Source organism: Aotus nancymaae, unplaced genomic scaffold, assembly GCF_030222135.1.
Source record: "Aotus nancymaae isolate 86718 unplaced genomic scaffold, 86718_ANA_hifiasm-v0.15.2.pri h1tg000020l, whole genome shotgun sequence".
Classification (NCBI taxonomy): domain Eukaryota; kingdom Metazoa; phylum Chordata; class Mammalia; order Primates; family Aotidae; genus Aotus; species Aotus nancymaae.
The window spans coordinates 58,906,320-58,923,067 of NW_026988432.1; the positions used below are offsets into that span (position 1 = coordinate 58,906,320).

The following is a 16,748-nucleotide window of genomic DNA, read 5'->3' on the forward strand; positions in this document are numbered from 1 at the left end:
CCTATGGTTCAGTATATTTGAGTCATACTTTCCATAGAGAAAAGTTTTCTTTTTTTCTAGTAACCATAGTAGTAGTATAACAGAATTCCCCTAAGAGTAGAAATGAACTTAGGAAGGTAATCTAAGTGTATCATATTTGAGGTTCATATATGAATTAATTCAAAGGAAAAATGGTGCAGGACAGTGAGGTAGGCTATGTGGCAGCTGGGGAGCTACAGAGGATGCGGGCAACACGGGCCACTGCAGCAGCGCCTCACCAGACCCAGACCCAAGTTCAGAAAAGGTTCAGGATCTCAGACTCCAAAGGAGTGAAAGCATTCTTTGGAAAACATTTTCAAATAAAGATGTGTTTCTTTTAAAACGCATAATAAAACAAATGCTAAAAAATCTTCCTAAGCATGCTGAGTTTGTATTAATCACTACAGAAAATGCTAATCAGAAGTCATATACCCTTATGTAGGTTTAACTAGTATCTCTCTCCTCATTGTATTGAAAATGTCTTCATAAGTAATTATTAATTTCAAGTCACTACACTGAAAGACCACATGCACTATTTCTGAATTTTCTAAAACCTGAAGCCATCATCAGATTTAGCTAAAGGACACCATCATCTTGTACCTTTTTCCTGAGATGAAATGTTTTACTCTAGAAATAACTAGACTATTTCAGAGCTGTCCTTCAATAAACAAGGATCACTCTACCTTTTAGGGAAATAAAGAGCTGCAACCTCAGGTTCTAGAGCCTTTAAGTCATCAAGGTAAATATCATCAGGTCCCTGGTGTTGGCTTCTTTTGTGAACACCTGTTTAAAAAAAAAAATCAGAGGTTAAGAATTTAGTTATTCTTCATTTACAAGTCTGCAACACACACACAGGTGTGCAAACAATAAGACTGAAAAGCAGGATTTGAACAGGGTTTTAATTTTAAAGGTGTCATATACCTAAGCAAAAAGGTTGGTTCTCAACCACCCATGCCAATAGAAGTTCAGTGCTCCATACATATACTTTGATTTTACTCATTCTCTCATTTGCTGTCAATTGAGTAATACTAGCCCCTAAATAATGTATATTTTAATGATAAAGTCATTTTTATATTTATAGGTAAGAACAAGCATGACCAAACTTAAGGCAACCACCTGCATTGGGAACGAGGGTGTTACTCTAAAACCATGAAGGGAAGGTCGTCTGGGCACAGGATATTCACATGGTGCCCAAGTGTCCACCCTGCATTACCTCCTAACTACAAAAGGACAAAAAATACTTCACAATGGATAGATGTGGCAGTTAACATCTTAAAAAATAATCACATTCAGCATTACTATTAGTGGTTGTCACGAGATACAATATGAGTACCCCATTTATGCAATAAAGTAATCTTCAATTCAAACAATAACTCTAAGCCTCTAGACTCATACTGCCCACTCTAGTGACCACATGTGGCTACTGAGCATTTAAACTGCTAAGGTGAGGTACACAAAATATGTTAAAAATGCATAAACACACTACTTTAGGACACTTCATTAATAATTTTATATTGATTACATATTAAATTACAATATTTTAGATTTATTGGCTTGGATGAAATACATTACTAAACTTAATTTCACTTTATTTTACTTTTTTGAAAGTGGCAATGAGAAAATCCAAAATTACACATGTGATTCATATTCCATTTCTACTGGGAAGTATGTGCTAGAGCTAACTCTCAGTTAAGAAAATATAGGAATGTGAGGAGAGAGATCCAAGATGGCTGATCACTAGCAGCTCGGGCTCCTAGCTCCCAGTGAAAGCGCGGAGAACAAGAGGACGCCACACTTTCAGACGAATATTTGTTGCTCACGGACCAGGAGATTCCCAGCAGAGGAGCCCCACGTGTCACCAGGGCGACTCTTGTGGCCGGCGCGGCGGTTTTGCTGGTGCCTTAGCGTGCCAGTTTTTGGTGCAGAGTCCGGAGGTTCCCGGGCAGAAAAGCACCATCAATCTTAACACCGCTATTTTGGCCGGTGCAGTGGACTGCTCAGATTTCGGCGCTGGGAATCAACAAGTTGGACGTCTGCTCAGAGACCTAGTTAGAAAGTCGGTAATTACAAAGACAACAGACGGATAAATATATAATGAAGGGAAGAAATCAGCGTAAAAAGGCAGAGAATACTCAAAATCAGAATGTCTCTCCCTCTACAGGGGATCGCAATTCCTCATCAGTAATGGAACAAGGCTTAATAGATTACGAGTGTGTTCCAATAACAGAAGCAGGCTTCAAAACGTGGGTGATAAGAAACTTCTGGGAATTAAAAGAACTTGTTCTAACCCAATGCAAAGAAACTAAGAACCTTGAAAAAAGGTTTGACGAAATGTTAACGAGAATGGACAATTTAGAGAGGAATATAAGTGAATTGATGGAGCTGAAAAACACAACAGGAGAACTTCGCAAAGCATGCACAAGTTTAAACAGTCGAATTGATCAAGTAGAAGAAAGGACATCAGAAGTCGAGAACCAGCTCAGTGAAGTCAAACAACAAGACAAGATTGGAGAAAAAAGGATGAAAAGGAATGAACAAAGTCTCCAGGAAATATGGGACTATGTGAAAAGACCTAATTTACGTTTGATAGGTGTACCTGAATGTGATGAAGAGAATGAATCCAAGTTGGAAAATACTCTTCAGGATATCATTCAGGAAAATTTCCCCAACCTGGCAAGGCAGGGTAATATTCAACTCCAGGTAATACAGAGAACACCACAAAGATATTCTTCAAGAAGACCAACCCCAAGGCACATAATCGCCAGATTTATTACGGTTGAAATGAAGGAGAAAATACTAAGGGCAGCCAGAGAGAAAGGTCAGGTTACCCATAAAGGGAAACCTATCAGACTTACAGCAGATCTCTCAGCAGAAACCCTACAAGCCAGAAAAGAGTGGGGACCAATATTTAACATCCTTAAAGAAAAGAACTTTCAACCCAGAATTTCCTATCCAGCCAAACTAAGCTTTATAATCGAAGGAAAAATTAAATCCTTTGCGAACAAACAAGTACTTAGAGAGTTCACCACCACCAGGCCTGCTTTACAAGAGCTTCTGAAAGAAGCACTATACATATAAAGGAACAACCAATATCAGCCTTTCCAAAAATATATCAAAAAGAAAAGAACATTAACACAACGAAAAATTTACACTAACTAATGGGCAAAACAGCCAGCTAGCACCAAATGCTAGTATTAAAGTTTTATATATATTCTAATTGGATAAAAAGCCAAAACCCATTGCTATGCTGAATCCAGACCCATCTCACATGCAACAATACACAAAGACTCAAAACAAAGAGAAGGAGGAAGATTTATCAACCAATCAGAGAGTAAAAATAAACAAATAAAATGCAGGAGATGCAATTCTCGCCTCTGATGAAGTAGACTTTAAAACAACAAAGAGCAAAAGAGGCAAAGAAGGACATTACATAATGGCGAAAGGATCAATGTAACAAGAAGAGCTAACGATTCTATAGATCAACGAGACAGAAAATTAACAAGGACATCCAGGACTTGAACTCAGACCCGGAACAAGTAAACTTAATAAACATTTATAGAACTCTCCACTTCAAATACATAAAACATACATTACCACCTCACACCTATTCCATAAGTGACTACATAATTGGAAGTAAATCACTCCTCAGTAATCGCATAGCATTTCATAGGTTTAAATGAAATATTGGTTGGCTGCTCGTTGTTATTTTCTTCCCTTATTCCTTCCTGTTTACATCAAGTATAATTATTGGTATAAGAGGTTTTCAATACCCATTACTAAACTGCATTCTAGCCTGGGCAAGAAAGCAATACTCCCATTCTCTCTCTTTCTCTTCCTTTTTCCTCCTCTTCTTTATTCTTTTTCTTTCTTTCAAAAAAAAAAAAAGAAAATATAGGAATGTCACCTTCAAAAAAAAAACAATTAGACACATCCAGAACATGAGAGAGCCTAGAAGACACTGGCTAAGCTCTTTAAAAGGTTACTATCATGGGTGTAGAATATGAGGGTATGTATGGGTCTATGAGAGAGAGTTCTAAAATAAAAAAGACCGATTAAAAGAAACATAAAAATCAAATGCAATATGTGAACCTTGATGGGATTTTGGCTTGGGAAACAGGTCAGCTAAAAAAATATTCTTGGTACAATTAGGGAAATGTAAACATGAATTCTTCAAGATGACAACAGTATTGTGGCTATGCAGAGAATGTTCACATTCTTAGAAGGTATATACTGGCATATCTAAGAGTGAACTATCGTGCTTGTGATTTGTTTTCAAATGTTTTATTAATAAAACACTACATGTGTGTGAGTGGAGAGATGTAGGGAGAGAGAGGTTGAGAAGAAGGGGGTTGCAAAAATGTATAATAAAAAGTGGAGGGGAAAAAGAATGAGGCCAAAAGAAGAGTAGAAACCACTCAGGGTTCCTGTCTCTAGTCAGCTCCTGAACTATGTGCTAAGAACAGGGGTCATGATTTCCAAAAACAAGGCATTCATCCTAGAAGAACTGGATTTCCCCCGTTAACATTTCTTGGAGCAAAACAAATGGCTGCAGGCCTTTGGTGGAAGAGCAGGTGCCAAGTTAAGTCACCATTAGCTGGATGGTTGGATCTGACCACCAACACCTTCGATAGTCACATTCTTTCATTTTAGAGAAATTATTTCTGAGTGATCTTAAAGGTCCATACCTGTAGTGAATATATATTAAGTTGGTTTATAATTACCTAATTTTTGGTGCTAGAATTTTTTTTTAAACATGAAGTAGGTAATTGGCTATATATGATGTTGGGTAATCTTAGGGAAAGTTTCACACTTTCCTAAAAATATGATCCAAGGCCAGTGTTCAGAGTATGTGTGTTCTGACTCTTACTGTACCAAGTGTCAATGGTTGACTTTGTATTTTCAAATAGTAAGGATGTTCTGATTTACTAAACTTGTGTACCAAAAGTGAGGAAGAACTGTTGAACTAAGAGTTAAATGTTTTCTCTACCTTTTTTTTGACATCACCCAGGTTAAGAGTACAGTGGTGCAATCACAGCTCACTGCAGTCTCGACTTCCCTGCGCTCAGGCAGTTAGAATAATTTTTTAAAGGTAATTTAAAAAAATTTATTATTATTATTATTATTTGCAATAGGGTCTCACTCTTTCACCCAGGCTGGAATGCAGTGGCGTGATCTTGGCTCACTGCAACCTCTGCCCCTGGGTCTCAAGTGATCCATCTCAGCCTCCCATGTAGCTGGGACCACAGATAAATGCGACCATGCCAGGCTAAGTTTTTGTATGTTTGATAGAGACAGGTTTCACCATGTTGCCCAGGCTGGTCTCAAAATCCTGAGCTCAAGCAATCTGCCTGCCTCAACTTCCCAAAGTGCTGGGATTACAGGTGTGAGCCTCTGCACCTAGCCTTCTACCTATTTTTGAGGGAAATAATCAATAAAAGAGAGCACATACTCATTATTATGTATTTACTTTTATCCGAGATCACTGCTAAAAAACCTACATAATTTAGCCTCAACTAAGCAGATGTTTCAAGTGAAAACATTTTTCCTCCAATTTTTTCAGATTCTACTTCACTTTATTGACATACCTAATCAATAAAGTGGTTAATTTTACTCATCAATTGCTTACCATTCATTCATTTATTTTCTTAATAAATGCTTCTCAAGAACCCACTGAGTAGGAACAGTGGGGAGACAGGAGTGCACAAGTCAAGCCCTGCTCCAACTGGACTTTCCAGGGGGACGCTATGGAAAGCAATCATAACAAGTGTGTGATGGGGCTGGGTATGGTGGCTCATGCCTGTAATCCTAGCATTTTGGGAGGCCGAGGCGGGCAGATCACCTGAGGTCAGAAGTTTGAGACCAGTCTGGCCAACATAGTGGAACCCCATCTCTATTAAAAATACAAAAATCACCCAGGCATGGGTGGCGTGTGTCTGTAATCCCAGTTACTCAGGTGGCTGAGGCAGGAGAACTGCTTGAACCCAGGAGGCGGAGGTTGCAGTGAGCCAAGATCATGCCATTGCACTCCAGCTTGGGTGTCAAATTCGAAACTCCATCTCAAAACAAAAAAAGAAAGTGTTGATGGGTTCTGACTGGGGAGTAAAAATACAGAGGCAGCTATCACATGTTATTTGGAACACTGAAATAATTTACCATCTAATTTGAGAGCACCTGGTGCCAAATTAAATAAATGATTACCTTTCTTCTTTGACGGCGAGTCCACTTTAGCTGCCGGTTTGCATTCTGAGGGCGCCTCCGCGGAGGCTGGGTTGGGAAGGTGGTCTGCATCTAACATAGATGAAATCTGAGGACTTTCAAGAGGAGGTTCGAGAAGCTCTGCCACAGACGTTGGGTCGCTCATCTGTGTACCCAGGGCTCTGGGTTTGGGCTTCACTATGGTACAGACAGTGTCTTCCATGGAAGCATCCTTCTCAACTTCACTTATGAGGTTGTCCTCACTGGGAATTACCCGAAAATGGGTATTTTCTGATGGTGTAATTGTAGCTGTCCTAGGATGATGGTCAGATCGTTCTCTTTTGCTGACCTAAAAAAGTTAAATTGTTTAAAAATTAAACTACTTTCAGGGTATTTGTTATAATCTATTTCCTAAGCTGGCAAATGTGTTCATTCTATTTTTAACTTAACACATTCATTAAAAATATTACTTTGTACATGTAAATATTCCATAATATAGTGAGGAAAACTAATAATTGCCTTTTGTTCAATATCATGATACTTACAAAAGTTACATATAAATGTTCTGGCTGGGCACAATGGCTCATGCCTATAATCCCAGTACTTTGGGAGGCCGAGGTGGGCAGACCACTTAAGGTCAGGAGTTTGAGACCAGCCTGGCCAACAGGATGGAAACCCTGTCTCTACTAAAAATACAAAAACTAGCTGGGCATGGTAGCAGGTGCCTGTAATCTCAGCTACTCAGGAGGCTGAGGCAAGATAACTGCTCAAACCCGGGAGACGGAGGTTGCAGTGAGCCAAGATGGCACCACTGCATCCCAGCCTGTGTGACCGAGCAAGACTCCATCTCAAAAAAAAAAAAAAAAAAAAGGTGTATATATAAATGCTCTACTGTGAAGAGTTACACTGGAGAAGACTGAGGAAATGGACAATTTTCAGTAGTAGAGAATATTCATCTTGAGGGAGAAAACTAAATAAAAATTTAGCCCTCCTTGGACCACATTAAGACTTTGTTAAAACAGTGTAAAAGTGGCAAGTCTAAATTCAATCACAAATATAAGCAAAAGCGTATTTAAAAAACCTAAATTCAGCAGATTATCTAAACATTTTCTCTCTCAAGAAATTTATCTTCCCAGTTCTTTCTTCTTCATTATGAGGTAGCAAAAAAGGTTTAAGAATTTCCTGTTTAAAATTTCAGTGTTGGCTAGGGATGGTGACTCATGCCTGTAATCCCAGCACTCTGGGAGGTCAAGGCAGGAGGATCCCTTGAGCTCAGGAGTTTGAAATCAGGGTTGGCTGATATAGTGAGACCCTGTCTCTACAAAAAAATTAAAACTGAAAAATTAACTGGGTATGGTGACACACATGTGCTGTCTCAGCTACTTGAAAGTCTGGTGTGGGAGAATCACCTGAGCCCAGGAGCTTGAGGCTGAAGTGAGTTGTGGTTGCACCACTGCTCTCCAGCCTGGGTGACAGAGCAAAACCCTGCCTCCAGAAGAGAAGAAAAAAAAAAAATCAGTGTGAAAATTTTAGTTTCTTTTAAGGTGCTGTTTAAAATTTCCTTATCATAATTAACAGTCAACGTTATTATTCAGTAAACAGTAAATAGAAATACACACAAAATATTACTGAATTCCTTCAGCTGCAAATATATAGTCCAAATGTTACCAAAAATGTTAACCTTGAATTTACTTTTATGACATGAGGGTACTATCATTTACGTTCATGAGAGCTCAGTCAGAAATTGTCTCCTTTACTTATGGGTGGAGGGATTCTTCACTTTTCTAATCAGATACTTTCCACAGGCAAGTAAACTGTAATACCTTGGTAGACTCTGGGAATCCACCCCACGTCCACTCCATATGAGACTCTGATCTGAGCAGGCTCTCAGCGGGTTTCACTTCCAGCTCTGAATCACTCTTAGGACACACTGCCTGGGGATAGGTGCTGCAAACAGAACAAAAAAACATGATGACTTGCTGAGCCTGACAGATTAAAAGAAACCTTCAGTCTTGCTGAGCCTGACAGATTAAAAGAAACAAATTTGAATATATTGACTTTATCCTGCATATACGAAAACTCCATGAAAGAGAACATCAATTATTTCTTCCACTTGAGTTCTTTAATAATAATAAACATGATACCAACTAGTATTTATGAGGACTTTCCAGGTCCTTTGTAAACACTGTATATTCATAATCTCATTTGCTTTTCACAAGAAATCAATCAGAAAAAAGATAATTTTGTAGGAAAGGAAAAGCAGGCAAATTAACATAACTAACACCCAAGGATTTGATTGCAGGATAAAGTTATGACTATACTTTTTTTCACTATATTTTCAGTTACAGCCAGTAGTTGACACTGAAAGATTAGAATTTAAGAACTGCAGATGAGCGGGCACAATGTCACGTCTGTAATCCCAGTGCTTTGGGAGGCCAAGGTGAGAGAATCACCTGAGGCCAGGAGTTCAAGAATGGCCTGGGCAAAATAGCGAGACTCTGTCTCTACAAAAAATTTAAAAATTAGCTGAGCACAGTGGTACGTGCCTGTAGTCCCAGTTACGCAGGAGGCTGAGGTGGGAGGACTGCTCAAGCCCAGGAGTTTAAGGTTGCAGTGAGCTATGAGCATGCCACTGCACTCCAGCCTGGGCAACAGAGCAAGACCTTTTCTCTACTAAAAAGAAAAAGAAAAAAAAAAAAAGAACTGTATATGGCTAAATTCCATGCTGATTTTACAGATCTACAGTTGGCCAACATTGTTAGAGTAAGTTAGATCAAATTTAGAAACAATTCGGGCCTGGTTAGTACTTGGATGGGAGACTGCCTGGGAATACTGGGTGCTGTAAGCTTATAAAAAGAAAAAAATAAATAAAGAAAGAAAATTTAGAAACAAAATAAATTATTGCAAGAAAAGATTCATATTTATGTTAAAAGTAAACATTGAGTTCCTTGGCTGTGTGAGAGAAATGGGAACTATCATTACTACAGAGTAACAGAAAAGCTAATTAATATATCCTCCTTCCTCTTTCCTTTAAGAAACCAAGAAATTTCAAAGATATTTACGTCTCTAAAGGGGACCAATCTCCGTCAGATAAGGGGTAGTGATCTCCAGAATGGAAGAGCAAAGGCTCTTTATAGTCGTCTTCTTTCAAGGAAGCATTTGAAGATCCTCTGTGAAAGGAGAAACCAAAGAAAGGCAGGAACAATGACATTCTTGTCAGCTTTAAAAGACCCCAAACCTACTGACACTGCACAAACAATAAAAATGAAGAGGGGCAAATGATTACTCTCTTTAAAAAATATGAAAGAGAGGGGGGATATACCAATGGCACTCACTATGAAACACCACAATCACTATTCACATGTGTAATAAATAGTGGGGAGGACAGAAGAAAAATGTGATTAAAATTTCCGTTTTCCATCCCTTAGGGGCGATTCAAAGGCTAAAAGAAAATTAAGGCTTTATGTCTATTTCATTCAGTCCTTACAAAATGAGGTAATATTCCATTGTAGGTATTAAGTAATCAAGGATCCAGAGAAATTTAGTAACTTGCTTAAAGTCAAAAAGCTAGTAAATAGTTGGATTCAAAACAGGCCCTTATTCTTTTCACTGCTCTCCCCTTTCTACTGAATAAATTCGAAAATGTATGAATATTAACTGAAGACAAGATCTGTGGCTCAAAAGTTTAAAAATACCCCAACCTCTTAAAACCTCAGGACTAATTTTCTTCTTTGTTTGGCCCCAAGGATTATCTGAGAACATTTTCTTTATTTGGAATCTACATGATGCAGAGATGTGAGAAAGTTATGATACAAAAATGACAAATGCTTTTAAGATTCATACACGAACCTTGGGTAGGGGGTTGCACTAATGTTAATAAGGTTTTAATTAATTTACCAATTGGTTTCTTAAATTTGCAGAGTTACTATAACTAACTTGCATATCATATAACCTTGAGAACATCCCTCAGAATCACTATGGGCCCCCATTTTCATCTTTAGTTGGAAACTTATCACTTATCCTGTCTACTTCAGAGTTGATGTGAGATTTATGTGGTGCAGCATGTTGAAATCTCTGAAAAAGTAAAGTACAAAAGAAAAAAAAAACTCTGTAAAGCATAAAACGCCACATTATACAAGTTTAAAGGCTTCTTACAGAAAATTCAATATTCCAATAGAACAGATAGTAAATGTAAATGAGAATATCCGTATCACTTAGTTTGCTGAACTAAAAACAGGGACAGAAAACCAGGTTATTTTTTAACATTACTTTTCTTCCCTTATATCTTAATTTAACATACTCTTATTTACCACTAACTCTGACGTGTAATAGTTGTTCCACGTAATTTCATCTTTTAATTTAAGGTTTTCCTAACTCTGATATTCTCTTCTCCAGGGCCCTACTCTGGCATAACACTCATTCAAGGGAAGAAAACATATGCCTGAGAAAGACATCTAAAAAAAGGTATTTCTCAATAAAGGCAAATTTCCCCTTGACAAAGGGAAAACCAGAGGTTTGTGAATGGTCCTTATTTGCCCAATCTGAAAGGACACAGTAGCTTGACCCAGTACCATCCATATGTAAAAGTAGCTGAAAAGAACAATGTAAAAGCCACACACATTTCTAACTAAAATTTTTACATTACAAATATTTTACTTTTGGAACATGTTTCACTGTAGTATAAAAGGAAAGCTAAGAAGAATTTAGCAGAGCAAACAGGATTTAGTAAAATATTGAAAGCGCAATCAGGTACCACCTGAATTCACAGCCCCAGGAAGACATGAGATGGTCTTTTTTGGTAACATCCTGACAAAAATACAGCCCATCAGTCTAGGCCCACTACAGTGACAGAAAAGGTTTCTTATTGTTAAGATCACTTTCAGTCCTAAGATTCCTTTATTACCACAGGAATTCTAAAAACCCGTTAGGAACTTTCAAAATGGCATGTATGCCTTAGAACAGGGACCAGCAAGGCAAACCATGACAAAGTAACAAACTAAGCTTGAGACACAAGGATATAGTGAAGTGTACATAGTAGAATGTGAAGAAAATAGCACAAGCACTGATTCTGTTTGTAAACATAGGAGTGCTAATACATCAGAACTGAGCAAAAGAAGTAAACAGTGACTTTCAGTCAGGGCTGGGGGCTCAGAGGTTGAGGTTTACAGCCAGCATGAACAGAGCACTCCAGGCCTCACAGATGTGCTACAACGTCGCATCTTCAAATTCTGCATCATTTTCTAAGCCTAACATTTTTTCCAATTCAAAAGCTAATAGAGGTTACAGGGATGTATAAGACTGCCAAAATGCACTGAACTGCATACTTAGATCTGTGAATATTGCTCTATGTAAATTAGACCTCAATTTTTTTAAAGTCAGAAAAAAATCAATTGAATACTAAAATAAATAGCCTGAATTATTTGTGTGGGATAAATTATAGGTGCAACATGAATTTTAAACTGTTTAATTGGTAGTATGTAAGAGATAAATGGGGTTGCTAACCCCCATGGCCAAAGATCACTAACTCTGTTAACAATGTCTATCGGCAACCTTAGCACAGTACTAGTCAATGAATTTCAGTGTGGCTAAGGATCTCAGTTGGCATTTGGATATAGAGCATTCATAAAACAAATGGGGCCCTGCAATGCTTCTCTCTGTGTTATGTGTCAGAAACGAAGGAGAGAAAAGGACGGGAGCATCTGTAAGATCCATGTCACCCTGAGAATCTGCACTCACCCTAAAAGAACATGGAGGGCTCTCTAGAAGCCAGTTACTGCTCAGGAGATGAAGTATGTAGATCATCAGAGTAGTAGATGCTATCTGTGAAAAGTTTTAGGCTCCCCGGATTTGGCTCCCACATACCACTTTTTAAGTCAGTCTGCTTTAGTGGATTAAAAGTTGAGATTCCTTTCTAATGGTTTGATCTTGAGCCTCCATTTTTGCTATTGCTGGGTATTTGAAATATTTCCATCAGTGGCATGTTTTATATATTTGCACTCGAGATTATCCTAGAACACCATCCAATTATCAGAGTCTCTTCCCTCCAAAAGGCTATATATGCTGAGGTATAATGTTTTTAATCTCTCTCACACACCCACAGACATACATCCATCCTCTGGAAGAACAAACAAAGCTTTCATGTTATATTTAAGCCCAAAGCCCACTTCAGGAGAGGAGGAAGACTCACTAGGTACAGTTCAAACAAAGTCCTGTATGGTTTAAAGCTCTCCAATTTTCAGAAATGAGTTTCTTCCAGCTGTGCCATAACAATCTGCTTTAAAGAATGATTACCTCTTTCATCTGCCTCCTTCAAGGAGCCTCAATTAACTTTAATTCTATTATCAATAAAATTCTTGAAAAGTAAAGAGTTTAAATGTAATGCCATCTGTCAAACCAAAAGAAAACCCTATTTTATGTATTTATCTTCTCTGGAAAAATAATTTCTTTTCTAAGTGGTAGGGGCTGAGGAGATGATGCTATAGGAAAGCTGTAAATTCCACACCACCACCATGTAATTCCTAGCCCTCACAACTGCAAAAGCAACTGATTTCCTACTCTTTTTCTCTTAGATTTTGAATACGTTGTTTCATGTGTTGTAATGACCATAAACAGCTTCCCTCAAATAATGTTAGAGTCTAGATGCTGAGCTGCAAGGGGCCTTGTAAAGGCCCCTTTGGTTCTCTCACTTTACAGATTAAGAAACCAACACCCTGGGTAATGAGGAGGTTACTGTTCTACAATCTATAATGGGCCCAGTCTGTCTACCTTTTTAGCTCAGTGCTTATTTCAGAATACAACCTGAATTTTCACAAATGTCTACATTTTGTTTTTTTTTAAGTCCTAATTTCTGTCAGCTGTATTATTTAAGCAGATTCTATTTTAAGGAAATTTCAGGGGAAGAGCTCCTCCAGGTGGCAGCATCTATTATTCAATGGTAACACCTAAAGAAAAAGCAAACCATCAAGCACCTGAAAATGTTTGCAAGGCCCTAGCTTACCTGTGTTGTTACATGCCTGCTTACCAAGCCAGCAGGATGCTGGCTAAGAGATAGGCTGGCAGCCATTTGTACCTGTCAACCAAATCAGTACACAAACAGATTTGGTGGATACAGCCTTTCATACCATCTGGAAAAGCAAGGTATGTACTAGTACTTCTGCAATGCATTGGATTACATTCATTTACACATTTCTTTAGAATAATGATTCTTATAAAACTCAGTAGGGAACTTGGCATATGTTTTAGAAATTTAACTTCCCAAGCTGCAGTTGTTCAGAAATTCTAAACTTTGCTCTATTGTGTTTAACAAAGGACACAGGTCAACAAAACTTTAAGGCAAAAGCATTACTTCAATGCTCTTTTCGGTAGATCTTGAAAGGATTTTAGTTAGTAAAAATATTTTCAGGAACAAAGCACTTCTGAGAGCATTACAAGGCTAATCCCAATAAAACTTAAGATATGTAAGTATTTCAAGTTTTTCTCAAAAGAATACATGTTTCTTGCCCACCTACACATTTTACTATATATAAGACAAAACTTTTAAAGCCATTGATATATATATATTTTTGAGAGGGAGTCTTGCTCTGTCAACCAGACTGGAGGGCAGTGGTGTGATCTCAGCTCACTGTAATCTCTAACTCCTGGGTTTGAGCGATTCTCAGGACTCGTCCTCCTGAATAATTAGCCTGCCACCACACCCAGCTAATTTTTGTGTTTTTAGTAGAGATAGGGTTTTACCATGTTGGCCAGGCTGCTCTTGAACTCCTGACTTCAGATGATTCGCCCACCTCAGCCTCCCAAAGTGGTGGTATTACACTTTGGTGGTGGGTGAGCCACACTCCTGCATATTTTAAGTCATCTCTAGATTACTTATAATTCCTTGTGCAATGTGAATGCTGTATGTATTTTTAGTAGAGATGGAGTTTCACCATGTTGGCCAAGCTGATCTCGAACTCCTGACCTCAGGTGATCCACCTGCCTCGGCCTCCCAAAGTCCTGGGATTACAGGCATGAGCCACCGCACCCAGCCTGTTTATAATGTTTTTAATATTCCTGAAATCAAGCAGTAGAAAAGTAAAAATTCTCACTGTTTATTTCCCTAGGGAAGAGAAGGACAAATAACCTTTAAGAGACTGAAAGAAGAAAAAGGACAGGAAGAGTCTCTTTTAAAGAAATTCTAGTATTTTTTATCAACTTACATTTCTTTGGGAATCAATGATATACAAAAGTAGAGTTCAGAACATTTATAACGAAACTCTTCCCAGCTAGTATTTTGACACTGACAAAAAAATTACCCAAATTTATTTATTCAGGATTTAAAAATTTTGTTAATATAGTATACTCTGGTTTGTAGAGTTTAACACACTTTTCCACTATTGCTTCCAATCTTTTGTTGTTTAGTTCTATTGGAGGAATTCTGCATTCTATCGGAACCAAAATAAAAGTGTAATATATTCAGTGTGGGAGGAGTAAGAGAGAACACCACAGACATGATAGCTAGTCAGCAATGAAACAAACGAAGCAGAAAAAAATTTCAGGTATTAAAAATGGCTATGTTACTTATAATATCAAACTCTAAAAAATTCCTATCAAATGTAGACGTTTAGTTCTAAGATTTAAACTCTAGATTTCAAAATTTTAGAAAATGAATTGTTTTGCAAAAAAGGGATTATTATACTGTTATTCATTAAACATTTTTTGCTGGGCTCAGTGGCTCATGCCTGTAATCTCAGCACTTTGGGAGACTGAGGCGGGAGGGTTGCTTGAGGCCAGGAATTTGAGACCAGCCTGGGCAACATAGCAAGACCCAAACTCTACGGAAAATTTTTAAAAACTAGCTGGGTATGGTGGCAAGCACCTATGAGGTAGAAGGACTGCTTGAGCTCAGAAGTTCAAGGTTACAGTGAACTATGATCGCACCACTTCACTCCAGTCTGAGCAACAAAGGGAGAACCTGTCTCGATTAAAAAACAAAACATTTTTTCCCCCCATTTGACTACTTAAAACAAAAGACTGGCAAATAAAACACATACTAGATTGAGGCAGAGTTTACTCTTGATATATACTTGGTTTCTATTACTAGAAAAATAAATTATTTCCCTCTATTCTAGATGAAAAACACCTGAACAGCACTGTTTTCCAGGAAGTAGGGCATGACCTCTTTTCAGCAGATGGAGTGAAAACACCCACATGGACCAGCAGCTCTCTCCACAAATAAAGGGTCTGGAAATACAGCGCCACTCGTGGGCAGCAGCTTCTTTTCCGGTGGTCACCAAGGAAGAGAATCCCCCACCAACACATGGATGGTCCTAGTGCCAAGGTGACCACTGAGGAACAGGTGGAAGAAAACGGAATCTTGAATGAGAAAATGTGTTCTTCTCCCAACTGTTACCTTTCAACCCCAGGCAGTGCTGATATGAAAATGGCATATAATGAGCTCCTCTACAGAGCAGGTAAAAAGCGGCAATCAAGATACCTCACTTAAAAAAATTAAAACTCCTTCCTCTTCAATTCCGGTAAAACAAAACTCAACTCCTCAGGAAAAAGATACCAAGCCTAAGGCTACTTGGGTGGGGAAATCTCAGAGATGACATTGTGCCCAACTGTATCTGCTCACCCAGGGGCAAGTCACTAATTCAGATCTTTTGACTTAGAACTTATTTGGCTCCCGGAAACTTCTCGTATGAAAAGAAACACACAACCAGTCTGCTACAAATGACGTTTTAGTAGCACAGCAGGATGTCTAATGGCAAATTTTGTAGAAGAGCTGAAAAAAACAAAGAAACTGCCTTTGCTGCTCAATTCCACTGTATATCCATTAAAAAAATGGCAGCTCCTGGCTTTACATGAACTCTATCTACAGTGGTACACTGGACAGCATGGTACCCGCACAAGACCCTCCCCAGGCTGAGAGCCCTACCGTGCTGCCTGGGCCCCCTTGTCATCATCGGAGCTCACGCCTACATCACATGTGTCTTCTGCAGCAGGAGAGGTGGCCTGCTCTTCCTTCTTACTGTCTTGTTTGCATTTCTTTCTCCTTCGTTTTTTCTTTTTCACAGAACTTGGAGTAAAAACTGTCTCTGTTTCCAAGACGTGTGAGATGTCTGAACTCTGAGATGGTCTTTCATCTCCACCTGATTTCACCAAAGGGGTGTCAATATCTTTAAAGAACTGATCTTCAGTAGGAATTGGTGAGGTGGCAAGGTAAGCAGGAAGCTTTTCCTTAAGGAGAATGGAGAAAGAAAAGTTATCCAGGAAAAACTAGACAGTGTATTAAGGTAATAATATTTTGAATATATAAATTTTCACATTGGAAGAAAAAATACATATTCCCTAAAGGCAAGAAACTCCCACTGAACTAAGGCACTGTCTACTGTTCTCTGAGGAGGTCTTTCCCCAGTGAGGCAGCTAGGTGCTAGCCCACTTGGGTACAACATGTAACTGAGTACATCTGAAGGAACTGATATGCCAAGTCAGCATGGAACACCCGAAAGCCGTAATTAAAGCTGAGCTAATTAAATTTTTCATCAAGCAAAGAT

General features: G+C 38.5%; 1 protein-coding gene across 3 annotated transcripts in view; it reads right to left on the reverse strand.

The window, feature by feature from the left end:
* Positions 1–16,748, reverse strand: part of LPIN2 (lipin 2) — a 65,900-nt gene that overhangs the window by 17,585 nt on the left and 31,567 nt on the right. For all 3 annotated transcript variants that reach the window (XM_012446850.3, XM_012446851.3, XM_012446852.3), the window contains exons 4-8: positions 16,130–16,431; positions 9,276–9,383; positions 8,037–8,160; positions 6,217–6,562; positions 702–801 (exon numbers count right to left, since the gene is read on the reverse strand). In XM_012446850.3, the coding sequence (XP_012302273.1) occupies positions 702–801; positions 6,217–6,562; positions 8,037–8,160; positions 9,276–9,383; positions 16,130–16,431 (980 nt within the window). The remainder of the gene's footprint in view (positions 1–701; positions 802–6,216; positions 6,563–8,036; positions 8,161–9,275; positions 9,384–16,129; positions 16,432–16,748) is intronic.